This window comes from Eurypyga helias, unplaced genomic scaffold (assembly GCF_000690775.1).
Source record: "Eurypyga helias isolate BGI_N326 unplaced genomic scaffold, ASM69077v1 scaffold16214, whole genome shotgun sequence".
Lineage (NCBI taxonomy): Eukaryota > Metazoa > Chordata > Aves > Eurypygiformes > Eurypygidae > Eurypyga > Eurypyga helias.
This window is the reverse complement of record NW_010247227.1, coordinates 13,066-28,334: the sequence shown is the minus strand read 5'-3', so window position 1 is coordinate 28,334 and position 15,269 is coordinate 13,066. Positions and strand designations below refer to the sequence as shown.

Sequence of the window (15,269 nt, the reverse complement as noted above, 5' to 3'; positions counted from 1 at the left end):
CTTTGGGTAGACCACAGCTAAGGGAATGGACCTTCTTCCCTGGTCTCTATTTAGATTAGGGTCATGTTGGTTGAATCCATGAGAAAGTGGAAACATCACCCCACAAGCAGCACCACCCTGACAGTTCTGGCACAGACTTCACTACCAGAAGCCAGTTAGCCATGTTATGACATTTTTCCTTCCAATTAAACAAGTACTGTCTTAGCTAGGAGGAAACAAACGGCTGCATATAAGGTTTGTCCCAGAAATAATCCTGCCATTACATTATTATCTTTTTGATTGCCTATTTTCACATCTCTGAAGAAGAGACATACATTAAGCATAATAAAGTTGTGTGCAGATATATTTTGTCATCAAAAAGACCAGCTGCATATCTAATATTTTGTAATTTGTTGGCAAAATGTATTTATATTCCAAGATAGAATAATGTCCCCATTTACCCTCAAGCCTAAAATACCACAACTTCCTGTGATATGGTTTACATAAATGGCCCAAACCGTCATCTTATAGTCCTTTTCTTCTGCTTTTACATTACAAATTCTACTTTGGGGATTCGTATCCTTCATAACAAAATACTGCTTCAGTGTTAAAGGTGCTGAACACAGCAAATTTGTTTTTGCAGGAATGGTAACACATACCTCAATGTTCAGAGCTCTGTTTCATGAAGTGTGCTCTAAAAGATGAAATTCTCTCAAATTAAATGCAAACTCAATGACAAAACCAGCACGCAACCTTTTCCTTAGACTCAGGAGTTTCACTTGTAACTTTCCATGTGCCATTAATAGCAGAAAAGACATTTTACTGATAAAAAGCCTGTGAAATGGATATATCCTTGGTATCTCTGTGAAAACCACTGAGTGAAGAAACCCTCATCCACAAGTCAGAGTAAGCAGTAGTTAGTCACTGATGTGATTTGTAGAGGAGTATTTTAAGAAAGACGGCATTTTATTAGGCTGAGCAAACACATGAGCTCAACATTACTCCCTGTTTCTCCCTAAGTGCCAGGCTCTTTTTAATCAGCTCTATTTGTAGACCAGAGGCTCGCATTTTTTCCCTCTAGTATCAGAAAAAAAGGCCAGTCCTGCAAGCTCATCTAACAACTGAGGTCCCCAGGGACACAAATCTGCCTGCACTGGCGCAAGTGCAGGCTCAAAACCTTATCTGAAAAAATAATAGTAATAATAATAAAGAGAAAAATGCAAGTTTATGGGCCCTTTCTTGGTGGTTAGAAATCTAACTGGATGTTTGGTTACATCTGAAAACCCACTAACCAAACACTGAATTTGGGTAATCTGACTTTTCCCTGTAGGTACCAAAACCCAAGCACAGCAGCAGAGCATTCACAAAAACGCAAGTGGAAAACTGATTATTCAAAAAGTGAATCTCATCATGAGGAGGAAGTGTGGTTTCTGGAGATAGGAAATGGATAGATGAAGACAGGCCGGTGGCGGTCAGAAACCATAGTTCTGTTGAAATCTGGAGGCTTTGCAGGCATTCAGTGATTTTTCTAGATGTTTTGTTTTGGAGGAAAACTCATTGGAAATATTTCATGGCAGACATGGAATGATGATATTCTGATGCCATTTTTCTTTTTTAAATAGCAGTGTTAATACTGCATCAGTTTGGGGTTTTTTTTCAGTAAGACAGTCCGTCCCTAATCCATAAAATACACTAACATATTCCCATTGGATCTTATCATCACAACTTTTTTATGTGCACAATCAGTCAGTCCTGACTGAGGTCTGGGTGTAATTGCTATATAGATGAAACAGACAATTAAGGATGAAGTTTATATCTGTTAAAAGGTGTCTGTACCTTCCATAAACTTGCCAAAGCAAGCTATGCTTATCTAAACAGCAGTTAACAGGAGCGCTTGTCTGAACAGCCGCTTTGAGAAACCCCCGCAAAAATGAAGCCAGAAGAACGCTTGTGAGCCAGAGAAGCTCTACAAATCAGATTAACTTGAGCTTCTTCCCCATGGCAAGTTTTCTTTGCCTGCTTCTCTCAGAGCAACACGATTCCCAACCTGAATGATTTAGGGGCACTTCCATTGTTTCTGCCCAAGCCCACCTGCGGGAGCACTCTAGTGGAATTGCAACTCTGACGGTGTTTCATCTCAACCTTTTTTTTTTTTCCCCCACTGGGAAATACCAATTCACCACAACTGAAACTGTTGACAGGGAAGGATCTGTTCTGAGAAATGTCTTAAAGGAAAAAGAAAATATTTGAAGGGAAACAAGAAGTCATGGAAATACCCTACTTGAACAATTCCCAAGTGAAGCTTCCCCCCTAACTTCCCATCTGGAAATTCAGTATAGGAGGGAAGAAATAAGATGAAGCTCCTCAAAAGAATTCAAGTGAGTTGTTTTGAACCCAACTGGTTTACTGTTTGTGAACCTTTAGGATTTTATGTCATTCACAACAGTGAGACTGCTCTCTGCCCTATCTGTCCCAACACTCTGTCTTCTCATCCTTTTTCCTCATTTCCTCTCTGCCTCCAAACCTGCCCTAAGCTCAGGCTTCTGTCTTTGAGAAGAGACAGTCGTAGTACTACCAGCACAGAAAACAAGTGAATGTTTGCCAATGGTTCTTCGCATGACAACCTTTTTATGTGGTAAGACTAGACAGAATGGGATGGCCAAAGCAAGTCGCTGCTTCAAGTATTCATGGTACTGAAACACTGAGGTGCTGAGTTTCGCCACGCACTTCTAGATTTATCAAAACTCCAGCTCAGATTTAATCACGTTTCCAGATGCACACGTTTCGCCACTAGAAGAACTTATCGCACAATAATTTGGGGATTTTGTTTCTCTGTAAGATCAGCCCACAGACATTTATTTCAGGGTGCACGCCTGTTCTATCACCAGTACTGTAACACGTCAGCTCATTAGCCCCGTTGGCCAGCACATGCAGAAATGGTGATGTCACTGTCTGTCTAAAAATGAGCAATAGTCATGTGGATGGCACTGGTAAAGCTCTTAGCAAAAATATTGGACAAGTATCCTCTTTCACACTTGTCAAAAATGCTGATAACTTAATAATAACAGATATGTTTTGCTCATCTCTCTTGTTCTCTTCCTCTCAAAAGTGAGACATCCACAGAAGTGTTAGTTTCACTCTTTTTAATCACATTTTGTAAGCAAGAACGACTCTATCAGAAGGAAGGAAATACCCCTTCCCAGTTAGCTTTGCAGTTCAAGGCCAAACAGCACCAAGCCTGTTCCACTGAAGCAAGCAGAAATGTTGCTCATAACGCAACTGGCAGAAAGCCCTAGAGATGGTGTGAGCAAGAGCAGGATCAGATCACAAAAGCATCACAAAAGAAAAAAAAAAAAAAGCAGTAAAATCTTGTCAGTGACAAAATTATTGAGCTTTTTTGTGCTTTGTACTGCTCATTCAGTAAGGTCTGTAGAGAGACAGGCCTTTGCATTTGCATTTACTTTCTGATCATGAACACCAGCAACAAGCAGAAATTCAACAGCATAGTCCAAAGCTACAGCTGATGGAAGTCAGCACCATTGCACTACACTTAATACAACCTTGTCATTCTGTGTCAATCGGAGCTTAGGTCACTTATGGAACCCCATCGATTTTAAAAAAAAAAAAAGTTTGGAAAGACAGTAAACCTGCACTTGAGATTTAAGAAAAATACAAAAACTGAAACACAGTGTAACGAAACTGCTTTTGGTTAATAGCAAGGGTCACGCCAGAAGTTATAAAGTTAGGTTTAGACTAGTTGCAAAGCAGTTGGCTATACCCATATTGCCAGCAGCTGAGCGTTTGAATCGAGGCCGGTTCAGGATTTCACATTTTTTAATTTTAAATTGGTTTCACAGCTCCTGCTCTACATCTTCAAGACTCACAACTCAAAACTTGCCTAAATCTGTTTGAAATAATACAACCTCAAAAAGGAGAAAGTGTTACACCCATTTTCATTACTTGGTGTTACTTGCGTTACAGTACCATGCGGGCATTTTCTAAGACTGGGCATCTACTGGTGAGGCATTTCATAGCCACATTTAAAGGTTTCTGTTTAAATCCCTGAGCCTTCGAAGTTAAGCATTTTTAGTTTAACACGCCCTGAATCCGTGACCATCTGGTCATGCTTTAGCCCTGAGAGCACATACAGGCACAGCAGAAAAGTAGATCTGCCAAGGTATAGGTGTTGGGCAACAATTGGACACGAAACATAGGAGAAACAAGGATGTATTTTGAATATGGAAGCAACATCAAGACATAAATGAGGCCTGTATCAGGGTAGTATGTGTTACGTATCCTTATCTTCACACATCTGAATCTCACTTCTCAGAAAATTCACTGGGGAGCACCCGATCAAAGACGAGCGGCAGTGTCACTGTGTGCGTGGGTACTGCATATCTTTCTGCCACACGGTAGAGCTGACAACTCACACAGCCCAGGGAAGAAAATACAGTCATTTCTGTTGATTTCCTCTTGCCTTGCAGAAATGGCTGGGCTTGTAGCGCTAGAAACCAACTCACAGTTGCAGCTACAAGCCTTGTGCATTAGAAGAAATAACTCTGTGGGCTTTCTCGCCTCTCCTTCAGCTTGTGAGCCTTGATCAAAAGCTCTTCGGCCATTCAGTCTTGACAGAAAATACTCTACTAGAACATTTTATAGTGACCCAACGTTCATACATTATTTATTTTAGAGTGTTGTGATTTGATAATCACAAAGCTAAATATTTGTAAAAGCAAGTATCCTTAGCACATGTGAGAATGAAACCCCAACCTTTACTCGCTGACAGCTGAGAAACACATTGGATGTCATCTTACATAGCAAATAAGTAAGTCAAGGCAGCTGCTTCATAAAAACATTTTGCTCCTTTTTTTTTTTTTTCAGCAGTTGATAGAGTGATACAGTAGGTATTACTGTCAGGAAATTCATTATCAGTCACTGGAAATCTTGATGCAGATCGCAAAAGACAGGAGAGGAAACACTGCTTTCTGTGAAAAGGGCAGAGTTTTAGCCAGCTAGCCAGGTTCTTTCAAATAGATTACCTTCGAGTCTCTCTTTTTTGTTAACACAACCTTCTTGCACTTCAACTTAGCCACAGAACCTTTCCCAAGGAGAAACCTTTAAGGAGATGCACCTAGCTTCCTAACTACATGCAGCAAAACAGAAAGAAGGGCTGAGAGGTGGCTTACTGCCTGATCCAGCATCGTTCAATAGCTCCTGCCACTGCCTTCCAAAGGACCAGTGGTTTAAGAAAAGTAGGGATTTGCTTTCTGACCCCTCAGTTCTCTCTCTGTTGTAGTCTTCCAATATTCTCTTTGGCTGTCTCATTCTCCTCCAAAACCTGAGCCCGTGTAGCTATTATAGATCCACCTAAGAGGCTTGGGAACAGAATTCCAACAACCGGCGCTCTGTATTAAACGAACTTACAGAAATACTTTACAACAGATAATAAACGCACTCTTTTACTTACGCTTTGATTCATTTTACCTACACTCAAGCTCTATCACAGCCCCATTTTATGCATCTGAACTTGGCCTCCTGCAGGACAGCACTCTTCCTGGGGCAAGCTGCAGACAATTTTAATAGACACAGGACTGACAGGTGACATTAGCAGCAGTTGATGGCAGTAGCTCATCAACTGCTGATACTTACCCATGGAGGGGGAGAGGAGAGTGTCGTGGGAGGAAACATATTTCAGTACTGCTCTTCCTCTTGGTCTAAAATATATATATACACACACACACGTATATAAAATCTACCTCATGTGCCTCCTCTTTTCCACCTCTGAAAAGCATTGATCTATTTTATAAGCAGTCAGAGGGGGTCAGTAGGTTCTTGGGGTTAAGAGACCGTACTGAGAAATAGCAAGCTGCTCTCTTCAGCTCCCGTCTGCCTGTGGTTTGGGGCAAGGTGTTCAACATGCCTCTGCTTCAGTTCTCTCATCTCTAAAGCTCGGAAAAGCTTGCTTCTCATCATTCTGCATATCAGACATTGCTGTTCGTGGGAACGGGCTGAATTCTTCCCTCCAGAGTGGCTGCTACAAATTCAGATTAATTCTGCTGGCTTTGGTAGGTTTATTCTCTCTTTGTCCGTGTTAAACAATGTAATCTACATCTGCCGTAAGCACGAGGACTGTCTTGTTGTGGCCATTGTTAGGAATGTTCTCTATTGCAGCCTAACGTCCATTTTAATCCCAGAAGAAATAGAATGGTTTGGGGCTTTTTTTATATATATTTAAGGAAGAGGGATGTAGTGAACCACAGGACTGGATATTTTGAAAATTACATGCACATTCAGCTCTTTCTTCTTGGTAAGGAGCATGCCATTGTCATGGAAAAGACCCAAGTAACTGCTTTTGGAAGAGTGTGGTCTTCAACAGGAAGGGAACAAACTTTCTGCTCAATTGTCTTTGTTTTGCAGTACAGAAAGTTTGAAATAGGCTCATTACATGTTTCACTGGAGCCAAACCTGGTCGCCCTTAGTTGCTCTGCATGGATTAAGTGGTTAACGATGTTTTGAGAATGTTGGGCTAGATAGTTTGTGGGAACACCATCTGTTTCCTTGAATGCGTAAACAAGGAAAATTGCTGGTTTGAAATGCAGGATTATTTAAACTTGGATGATCACAGGCATTCTTAAAAGAGAAGAGGTAAAAGGAAGAAGAACCCTCATGTGGTCTGCTGTTAAGTGACATTTGTTAGGAAATAAATTCCAAATTACCAGCCAGGGCAGCTGTCCCTCATCCAGAAGTGGGAGAAGGGGACCTTTTCTTTTACAGCCACTTCCTTCCTTCTGAAGCCAATCTTCAAGACTAAACTATCAGCCATTCAGAACCATAAAAATTTTTCAGCAGAGTGTTGAAAGAGCTGAGCACCCCATTCAGAAGCAGCAAGTTGAATTAATATAATTTGTGTGTGAATACCAGAAATCAGAAGTTTCTTCTAAAAGTGTTGGGTTTGGTTTGAAAGGCTGAAAGAATTGGGCTTGTTCAGCCTGGAGAAGAGAAGGCTCCAGGGAGACCTTATTGCAGCCTTCCAGTACCTGAAGGGGCTACAAGGAAGCTGGGGGGGACTTTTTACAAGGGCCTGTAGTGACAGGACAAGGGGTAACGGGTTTAAATTGCAACTGAGGAGGTTTAGATTCGATATCAGGAAGTTTTTCACGGAGCGGATGGTGAAGCACTGGGACAGGTTGCCCAGAGAAGCTGTGGATGCCCCATCCCTGGAAGTGTTCAAGGCCAGGCTGGATGAGGCTTTGAGCAACCTGGTCTAGTGCAAGGTGTCCCTGCCCATGGCAGGGGGGTTGGAACTAGATGGTCTGTAAGGTCCCTTCCAACCCAAACCATTCTATGGTTCTATGGTAGGTTTCTTACATCACCTACCTGGCTGTCCCCCTCTTCCTCATACAGAAGCAGCAGTGAGACCGCATGTCCTAGCTCCCCAAGTGAGGTCATGTCTCGGGGACATGAGGATCAGAACAAATACTCCACATTTTCACTTTGTCAAGTAGTGTGGGTGTTCCTTTAATTACTGTTACAAAATGTTCCCTGGAGATACGCTTTGGTGATGAGCTGCTGCTGTCCGAATTGACTGGGAACAAGCTGTCCAAAGGCACGTTTAGCCTCATGGAAAGTGTTAGAAGGGAAAAGGAGCGAAGGTAGAACAGGAAGCGTTCTTGTACTCAGTGCAGAGCAGCATTTGTAGAAGATTTTGTGATGAACTCACCCAGAACATGTTGTTACTGGATAATAATCCTCCACACAGGAAAATACACCTGAGTCACTGGGAGACAGAAGTTGTCTTTCATGTTGTTCAACAAACCTTGGGTGTTGCTGGACTTGTTAAGGTTGTGTTTTCTGCCTTTTGTACGGCTGTTTTTTCAGAAGCCTAAAAAGGAGCAGACGCAGAAGCCTCTGATGCATTTTTATTTGGAAAATAAAGGTCACCTTCAGCGAGCGCACTGCTGAGCACAGCCCTGCAGGCAGCCCAGGTGTCCTGTCCGCAGGCACCAGTGTAGGCAGGCTGCACTCCCCGGTGCCCAGAATCAGGCACTTGGTGTTCTAACCTCTCACCTCCTTTGACAGCAGCCGGAAGCACCCAGAGCAGGGGGTTGGTTTACCCAAATAAAGGAGTTACCCTGCTTGACCACTACTGGGAATGAGTGAAAGTGTCAAGATAAACTGGCTTCCTTCACCTGGCCAGTCTAGCTTTAGTGCAGTTATTAAAGATTGTATCAGCACCGTAAGTAAAAACAGCAGCCTCCTAGCACTGTGAACCTTTCAGAGAGCATCTGGTACATCAGCCTTTTTTGAAAAAGGGGAAAGGTCTCCAAGGATGAGCTACAACAATAACCGCAGCTGCGTGGTACTCCTACACGCGGAGGGAGGGAGGGTCTCTGTAAACACTGGGCACCAGCACAGCTTCTCTTCCACGCATGGTCCAGGCGTAAGGATATCATCTGCTGTACTACCGGGGCTTCTTTCTACAAAAGCACAGTGTCACGTTTACCTGTAGTGATAAAAGCAAGTGGTTTTACTTGTACGTGCTTGGGGACATGCACAAGTGTGTGGACTTGGCAGTGTTAGGTTTATGGGTGTGACATGATGATCCTAAAGGTCTTTTCCAACCTTCTGTGATTCCCTTATTACCTGTGCCGCTCGGCTCAGCTCCCTTTTTTATATTAGAGGCCTGTGACTTTTCTTTGAGTTTGCTCATGGAAATTAGTTCTCTGAGCAAGGAGGGAGAGGTGGCATCTCGTATCCTGAGCGAGTTTGGGCATGAGATGGGTAGGACAGTTATTTTTGAGCCTCTGTGAAGGCGCTTCTCTAAGTGCAATGCAAACCTCAGAGAACTGAGGTGCCACACACTGCCTCCATGGGCAGGACTGTAAGAAGGATCACATATCTGAGGCCTGGAGGAGATCTGGTCAAATTTTACTCCTGCTTTGGATCTGGGATAGAGCTCAGCTTCTGGAGCAGACCCCAACTGAGCAGGGTTTTATACAAATTTCAGACTGAGGGACCAATGCCCGTCGTTTTGCAGCCTGACTACCACCTTGTCAGACTAGGCAACAGTCAGCGGGTAAACCAGAGCCAAAGTGCAGTGCTGCGCCGGCCCTCCCCGCTCCCAGGGCCTCTGGCTGCCCGCCGTCAACAGTCTGGTTTGCGTTTTCTGTCTGTGGGTCGGCCAGGCGCTTTCCCAGCATATCAGCAAGCAACCTAGGGTGTCACAGCATTCACAGTAGCAAAAGGGTTCGTGGACATGGCTACCCAGGAAACAGCCTTTCTTTTGCTGTGCATTGTCCGTTTCCCCGGAGGATCATTTTTAAACACCCAGTGACTCATTGAAGCAACGCCATGGTTGTAATTTTGCAGATCCTGGAAGGAACCTCGGAGTAAATATTGCTTAAAACCAAATCCTCTGTTCCTGACTTGGCTGGAACGGATTGACTGCCTTATTCAATATATTCATCAACAACCTGCACAAAGGGATAGAACGTACCCTCAGCAAGTTTGCTGGTGATCCCAAACTGGGAGGAGTGGCTGCCACACCAGAAGGCTGCGCCGCCATCCAGCATGACCTGGAGAGGCTGGAGAGCTGGGCGGGAAGAAATCTAATGAAATTCAATAGGGGCAAGTGTGAAGTACTGCATCTGGGGAAGAACAACCCCATGGATCAGTACAGGTTGGGGGCTGATCTGTTGGAGGGCAGCTCTGGGGAAAAGGACCTTGGAGTCCTAGTAGACAACAGGATGACCATGAGCCAGCAGTGTGCCCTCGCAGCCAAGAAGGCCAATGGCATCCTGGGGTGCATTAAGAAGAGCATGGCCAGCAGGACAAGGGAAGTTATCCTCCCCCTCTACTCTGAATCTGTGTTTAACAGGTAGGAGATATGGTAGCACCAGCAAGCAGCCCTGTCAGAACTGGTCTGGAAGGGAAAGGTGGTGCATTTATAGCTACTAGTAGTAACTTGGCAATGTTCAGCTCTCAGAAGTGTAAGTAGACTTGTGTTACTAACGTTGCCACATAAAGCGCAAATGTTAATGGATTGTTATACCCTGTGCAGTTACAGAGAGGACATGCCAAGATCCTCAAAGACTTATGTTTCCTCTTTTTTTCTTTTATCCCACAGGTAATAACTCCAGTCAGGTCAGGACAAGGTTATGTTTATGAATTCCCTTCCAGATACCAGAAGGATACCTACGACATCCCCCCCATTCGCCCTCTCCAAGGGGTAAGTACCAATAAAACTGCCAAAAGCATTGACAGGGCACAAAAGGTGATGAATTTCCACCAGAAGTTTATGAGCAAAGCAAGTTCTCTCATTTCAGAGAGAAAATACATCTTAATTAGATGCAGTGGCTTACTCACAGAGCGCAGAAGTATCTCAAAGTTGTATTTGATGTTGACTAAGGTTTGGCAGCGCACCAAACGCAAAAGTCCCATTTGTTTTCTGTGTTTTGATCAAAGAGTATATCTAACCAGAATAAACTTGCTGCCTGGGAACAATTTTCCCCCCCTCCTTACTTTGTTGTTGCATAGCTGACAGTAATTCACACAGTAAGGGTAAAATCATCGCTGAGACGAACAGCTACTATTAAGGGGGGAATTGTTTTTGCCACATCTCTACGGCGTCACTGAAATTGAAACATATCTTTGTTCTGGGGAACACCCCTAGCATTCGGTCCCCAAGACCACAGACATCTAGAGCAGACACTTGCAGGACCCAGCAGCGCTGCATCTCTCCCTGGCTCTGACGAGCAACTCCTCCGGGGAACAGCACGGAAGCCCAATAGCGCGTCACGCTGACGCCAAATGGTTGGAGCTGTTGGGAAGGCTGGGTTAAGAGACATTCAGACGGTGCCCTTAGACCACACACAGAACTCACTCTACCCTGGGACATGCCCCCGAGTGGGACACTTGAAACCTCGGACTTCCTGCTCGTAAGACAGCTCCCCCTCCACCCAGTAAGGCAGACAGGTGATGCTGACGGGAAGCTTCAGAGAGATTAGCACGTGCTAGTACAAGCTTACTCCTCAATCCCTCTGACATCTATCACTGAGGGAGCGATCTGTGGTGGTCACATGAATGTACTTGCTCCCCTGTTCACCCCACCAGGTATCTGTAACAGACTGGCCTGGATTTAACTCTCGGGATAGAAGTCAGCTGTGACTTCATCTCCTCCGCCTGCCGTCCCCACAGTTGCCCAGAGTGTACCTAGCAAAGTGCATTTCCTCCTAACTGTCCGAAATACCAGGAAAACCCGAGCAGCTCTCCCATATGAAACACAGTTGAGGAACTCTGATCCTGTTCAGGCTCTTTGAGAGGAAAGACAGAAACCAAGAAAACTCATCTGAGACCAGAGCTTTCCTGAGGTGACAGGTTTGTGTAACCTATTTACTCTTTCTTTAGATATATGACATTCCCCCCACATCGGCTAAGGGGCCCGCACTTCCGGTTTCCATGGGAGAAGCAAAAGCTTTAGGAGTCTATGACATACCACCTGCCAAAGGGGTAAGCATTATGCTGTTTCCACAAGATCCTGTATTTCCATGTCTGACCAAAGATGTGTTTAAACAAGATCTCATGTATGATCCTGAGGGAAAAGGGGAATTCCTTAGGTTTTTAAACTTTTAAAACCGGCAGAGTTTAGCACTGCATTGAAGTTATTAACGTTATGGAGCGTGAATTGGTAATTAGACCTACATTACCTTTGTGGCAGCCTGCTTCCATTACGGATTCTGCATCAGGATGAATGTTTAAAAGTGAGACATTAAAACTGACGGTCGGTCAGACTCAGGATAAGCAGCTGACTCCATGAAAGTCAGTGGCAGATCTTCCATCCATAGGCCACATGGAAAGTGTAAAATACTGTGCTCTTCCAGCCAAATGTTTTATGGTTTGCTTTCTGTGATTCAGGTCTACGCCACACCTCCGTCTGCAGGCCGAAGTGATACAGGCCTGAGGGAAAATTTGCCGGATTTTGTGTCTCCAGTGGGCCACAGCCTAAGACCAGAAGGAGCATATGATATTCCTCCTCCCATCACCAAAGCAACTGGGAAAGAACTTCATAAATTTTCTCCTGAGAGCCTTTTATTGCCAGATGGAGTGCCGCAGAAACACAGCGTTTACAACATCCCTGTGAACCATCAAAACCATTTTCTTGGACAGCAAATTGCACCTCAAAAAGACGTTTATGATACCCCAAGGGGAATTGCATTCCCAGGACAACAGACAGGACTCGGTGGAAGTCTCACCCTGGAAGGAAGAGAAGGTGTATATGATGTGCCACCACCAGTCCTCCAAGACACTAAAGGCTCACAGGATGTGACTGACGGGATGAACAGGCTGTCTTTCTCCAGCACAGGAAGCACAAGGAGTAACATGTCCACCTCTTCAACAACGTCAAAAGACTCTTCTTTCTCAGCATCGACGGCACAGGACAAGAGACTAATCCTTGATCCAGACACTGCTATAGAGAAGCTTTATCGCCTCCAGCAGATGGTGGAGACAGCTGTCAATAACCTCATGGCCTTCGTTACAGCAGACTGGCGGTCTTACGGATACATGGAGAAACACGTCAATGAAATTCACGCTGCTGTGGATAAGGTGGAGCAGTCGCTGCTGGAGTACCTCCAGTTTGCGAAAGGATCGGCAGCCAACGCTTCCTGCCTGCCCGAGTTCAGCCTCCTTAACAAAATGAGGAGGGAGGTGCAGAGGCTGGAGGACTCTCACCAGATCCTTACCCAAACCAGTCACGACTTGAACAGCTCCAACTGGTCTTTGAACGTTCTAGCTGTCAACAGACTGCAGAACAAGTGCGATGACCTGGATCGGTTCGTCATGGTGGCGAGGACAGTCCCGGATGACGCCAAGCAGCTGACCACGACCATCAGCGTCAACGCAGAGGTGCTCTTCAAACAGGCCTTGAGCAGCTCACGTTTCAAACACGTACCAGAGAACATCACGAACGCCCCTGACTACGTGTATGACAGTCCTCATATGCAGCATCCTGGGGAGAAAGCACAGAACCACTGCAGTGCCCTTCCTCTGCTCCTCAGCAAAGGTCAGCACCCCCACGACACCACTGCTGAGAGCTCGGAAAAGAGCTGGATGGACGACTACGATTACGTTCACCTGCAGGTAGGTAAACGCAACGCCTTTGCCTGCAGAAGGCCAAGCAGTTGCGGATCCTTCTGTTCGCAGGAAGGTAGCAATCGGCTCGTCACACTAATACACGTTCAAGAGTAGTTTCACCAGGACGATGTCTTGCTCTCAAAGAGGACTGTTGCATACATAATAGCAATAGCCTTTTGCTCTGCCACACTATCCTTTTCTTCTCCATCCCCTCAGCCGTGCCCTAAATGCCGACACAGAGAAACCTGTTATTTGACCTGAGTTGTCATTTGGCTGAGGAGCGGCTTTGATTTAATACCGTGTCTTCTTATGTTATGCGAAACAGGGGAAAGAAGAGTTTGAAAGGCAACAGAAGGAGCTGCTGGAAAAAGAAAATATCATCAAGCAGAGCAAAATGGAGCTAGAGCACCACCAGGTATGTTCACCCATGTCCAGCAAGCACATCAAAATGCAGCGTTCCTTGCACGGATGGAGTGGTCAAGCAGAGCTGTGTGTAGCGGGGTGCAACAGCAGGTGCGCGTGAGCGCCAGCACTCGGAGTTGGAAAGTCCCAGGAGCTAGGTGGTGGCAACGGCTGGTATTAGGTCATGCCTAAACAGTGACTCCGGTTTAGTTTCTTTCCAAGGGGTATTTGTGCCAGTCAGGCTCCACCATTAATGGATTTAGCAGTGCAAAGGACAAGGACGTGCATTGTTGTGCTCCAAATGGGGAATTGCGAGCACCAAGATTTTAGCACTTTAGCACCTTCCTGGCCCCGTGCATCTGTGTCAGTGATTGCTTCTGCCAGAGGCAGTTTAACTGTTTACTGCGGCACAGCTACTCTGCAGATCAGCATCTCTGCCCTGCTCGTTGCCGTGCTGCCACTGAGCAGAAGCACAGCCACAGCCCTTGGTGTTTGGAATGACATCTCTTGTGGCAGGATAAGCCTTTCCCTTGAAAACATTTCCCAACCGTCTCAATTTAAGAGACTCATATCATGTTTTATGCAACGCACCATTACGATGGGCCCAGTGCGTACATACAAAGAAAAGCAGTCTCTGTCCCCGAAAATTTACCACAGAGGAGAAACAGACTTCTGCAGCATCTCAGTCACAGAGCCAGCTGGAGAACTTGGCTTTCCTGACCTGCAATGCAGGGCCTGAACCACTGGGCCACACTGAATATGTTCACTGCTCAGTGAACACAGAATCACAGAACGGTTTGGGTTGGAAGGGACCTTATAGACCATCTCGCTCCAACCCCCCTGCCATAAGGGACAATCAGTACCGTTAACTTAAATACTGTGCTTAACATCGCTTTAAGTGCTAAAAAAGCAGGTCACGTAAGACTGGGGGCTGTCACTTTGCCCTCCTATCGATTCTTCGATATGTTGCTGCCATACTGTATGGCAGAAAACCGCACAAGGAGCGTGGAGATGAGGCTTTAAGGTCTGTCATCTCAAAATCCCACAGAGGTGGCAGCTTTTTAAAGATTATGTAGGAGTCATTGCCACTTGGATCCATCTCGCTCGTTTGCGAATTCAGAATATTCCAAATGAGCAATAGTCTGTGAATTCAGGAGTGTGGTTTTTTTTAAGTGCAAATGATGTATTTTAGATGTTTTTCCTGTTCTGAATTCTGTATTTCAGTTTATGGTAACCAAACCTCTTGATTACCCCTCACTCTCCAAGATCAAAGATCTCAGGAAACACGTACACTAGTTTTTATTTAGCATAAGGCCGGTCCAGGATGCCCACAGGTATCCAGAGGCGTACAGTGAAATGGTAACAACACTTTACGGGAATATTCTTTGAGGAGAGCCTTTTTATCTGCCTTTCAGATTAATCAGTTTCAGCGTCTGGAGCAAGAGATCACGAAGCCGGTGGAGAACGACATCTCCAAGTGGAAGCCGCCCCAAGCTCTGCAGGCCGCAAACAGCACCGCCACCTCCCGTGACAGCCAGCTGCTTCTGTTCTATTCTGACCAATGCGAGACGCACTTCAACTCCCTCCTGAATGCCATCGACGCCTTCTTCAGCTGCGTCAATGCTTCCCAGCCCCCCCGAATCTTCGTGGCACACAGCAAATTTGTCATTTTGAGCGCTCACAAGCTCGTGTTCATCGGGGACATGCTCACGAGGCAAGTGACGACCCAGGACGTCCGCAACAGAGTGATGAACTCC

The 15,269-nt window shown here is 45.3% G+C and overlaps 1 protein-coding gene across 1 annotated transcript in view; it reads left to right on the top strand.

Annotated features, from left to right (window-relative positions):
- Positions 1–15,269, top strand: part of LOC104508913 (enhancer of filamentation 1-like) — a 20,261-nt gene that overhangs the window by 4,832 nt on the left and 160 nt on the right. Inside the window, 5 exon segments of the mRNA XM_010150680.1 lie at positions 10,106–10,207; positions 11,386–11,487; positions 11,893–13,116; positions 13,436–13,525; positions 14,928–15,268. Coding sequence (XP_010148982.1) covers positions 10,106–10,207; positions 11,386–11,487; positions 11,893–13,116; positions 13,436–13,525; positions 14,928–15,268 — 1,859 coding nt within the window.